The following is a 2535-nucleotide window of genomic DNA, read 5'->3' as shown; positions in this document are numbered from 1 at the left end:
CCGAGCTCACCTCGCTGGGCGCCGACGGTTTCGCACCGGCTGTGCCCACGGAGGGTTTCACAAACATGAATTCGCTGATGTCAGAGACGGGTGAGAAGCAGGAGCGGTAGCGCGGGGCTGGGGGAGCCGTGGCCGTCACCTGGACGCCCATCACCGTGTCCCCTTGCTTGGGCTCGTAGTGCAAGTGCCCAAAGATGTGGCTGGGCGGGGGCTGAAGCGTGTCCATGCTCTTCACACTGCAGCCCTGGACAGCAGGTGCAGAGCCCCGCCGTACGCACCGCACACCCAGCACTGCCAGTCCCACCAGCGAGACGCTGGAGATGAGCACCAGTGAAGCAATCAGATAAATGGTGATGGTGGGCAAGCCCCCACCATCTGCAGCCTGAGCCTCAGAGCCTAGCAGGGCCTCGGGGCCCCTCTCCTCCACCAACACGACCAGCGTGACGGCTGTGGAAAGCGGTGGCTCCCCGGCATCCCGCACCACCACCACCAGTTCATGTGCAGAAGCATCCGTCTCCTGCAGGGCCCGGGTGGTTCGGATCTCCCCGGAGCGTAGGGCCACACTGAAAAGTCCCGGCTCGGTGGCTTCCATGAGATGGTAGGAGAGCCAGGCGTTGCGCCCCGAGTCCGCGTCTATGGCCACCACCTTGGTGATGAGAGCAAGAGGGGCGGTGGAGGGGGAGATGCGTAACTGGGTGGCGGAATCCTCCCCAGCCCTGGGAAAATGCACCCGCGGGGCATTGTCGTTTTGGTCTGCAATAAACACGTGAACCAGCGTCCTGTTCCTCAGGGCTGGGGAGCCACCGTCAGAGACCTCTACGTGGAATTGGAGATAGGTGGTTTGCTCATAGTCAAAGGGAAGTTTGGCGGAGATTTGGCCACTTGTAGGGTGTATGGAGAGGTAGCGAGTCGGATCCAGGCCTGGCTCTGTCCCACCAGCTTGCAGGATGGAGTAGGAAAGGCGGGAGTTCTGCTCCGAGTCTGGGTCGACAGCAGAGACAGTAACCAGCACGCTGCCCACTGGGTTGTTTTCTGCCACCAGCACCTCATAGGATGCTTGCTCAAACTGGGGCGCATTGTCATTGACATCCACCAGGGTGATGGGCAGGATGGTGTGGCGGGAGAGTGGAGGGCTGCCCAGATCTGAGGCCGAGATGGTGACGTTGTAGTAGGCAACGTGCTCCCGGTCCAAGCGGGTTCTGGTGAGCAGCGAGTACTGGTGCTCGTAGTCTTTGCGCAGCTGGAAGGGAAGGTCTGGAGACACATGACATTGGACCTTGCCCTGGTCCCCAGAATCCCTGTCCTTGACGTGTATGACGGCCACCACTGTGCCCGGCAGCGCATCCTCGCTCAGGGAGCTGGAGAAGGAGGTCAGAATGACCTCAGGAGCATTGTCATTCACATCAGTGACCTCCACCACCACGCTGCAGTGCTCCTCCATCGTGGGTGATCCCATGTCCTTGGCCTCCACTTCAATCTCATACACCGTCGCCTCCTCAAAGTCCAAGTTGCCCTGCACACGGATCTCTCCAGTTTGCTCATCGATGGCAAAGATCTGGCGTAAGGCATCCGAATTGTGGCTGCTGAGGGAGTAGCGGATGTCCCCGTTGGGCCCTTCATCCACGTCGGTGGCATTTAGCTTCACTACAAGGGTGCCAAGTGGCGAGTTCTCCACCAAGCGAGCTCCATAAGACGGTCTGTCAAAGACTGGGTGGTTGTCATTGGCATCAAGAACCTGAATAGTGATGTGTGTCTTGCTGGACTTGGGAGGAGAGCCCCCATCCTCAGCGGTCAGGACGAGGTGGTGGAAGGCTCTGTGTTCCCGGTCCAGGGCCCTCTCCAGCACCAACTCAGGGAACTTCCCACCATCCGTGCGTGCTTTCACATTGAGGTTGAAGTTCTCGTTGGCACTCAGGTGATAGGTCTGCAGGGTGTTGGTGCCCACATCGGGGTCCTGGGCAGGCTGGATGGGGAAGCGGGCACCCAGGGATGCCAGCTCGTAGATGCGCAAGGACACCTCGTCACTGGGGAACTCCGGGGAGTTATCATTGATATCCAGGATCTCCACCTCAATGCGGTAAAACTCCACCGGGTTCTCGATGGCAAGTTTCAGGTGGAGGAAGCAGCGGGGGTTCTGCCCGCAGAGCTGCTCCCGGTCTATCCGCTCGCTCACCATTATCACCCCGGTGTTCACATTGACGGAGAAGTACTGGGAATCCGAATCGGACAGTACCTGCAGATTGGCCGCCGCCAGTTTCCCCACATCGGTGCCCAGGTCCTTTGCAATATTGCCCACGAAGGCGCCCCGGGTGAGCTCCTCCGGGATGCTGTAGCGAATCTGGGCAGAGGAGCTATGCAGGAACAAGCAGAAGGAGAAGACACGCGGCAGCCCCAGGGACCAGCCCGCCTTTCCTGCCCTCAGCATCCTTGCCGGCGCCCGGGGAGCGATGCCCTCGGAGGAGGCCGCCCGCGCTGCGGGGCCGCGCTCAGCGCTCACCGCTCCCATTCATTGTTTGGGGCGGCCGCGGCTCGACG

General features: G+C 60.7%; 1 protein-coding gene across 2 annotated transcripts in view; it reads right to left on the bottom strand.

Moving 5' to 3' along the window:
• Positions 1-2535, bottom strand: part of LOC100544252 (protocadherin gamma-C3) — a 28668-nt gene that overhangs the window by 17640 nt on the left and 8493 nt on the right. The window contains exon 1 of one of the 2 annotated variants that reach the window (XM_019620280.2): positions 11-2529. The exons of the other annotated variant lie outside the window; for it this stretch is intronic. Coding sequence (XP_019475825.1) covers positions 11-2506 — 2496 coding nt within the window. The 5' untranslated portion in view covers positions 2507-2529. Of the gene's footprint in view, positions 1-10; positions 2530-2535 lie in introns of those variants that run through there. 2 annotated transcript variants of the gene reach the window in all.

The sequence above is a fragment of the Meleagris gallopavo genome, chromosome 15, assembly GCF_000146605.3.
Source record: "Meleagris gallopavo isolate NT-WF06-2002-E0010 breed Aviagen turkey brand Nicholas breeding stock chromosome 15, Turkey_5.1, whole genome shotgun sequence".
Classification (NCBI taxonomy): Eukaryota; Metazoa; Chordata; class Aves; order Galliformes; family Phasianidae; genus Meleagris; species Meleagris gallopavo.
This window is presented reverse-complemented; position numbering and strand designations above follow the sequence as displayed.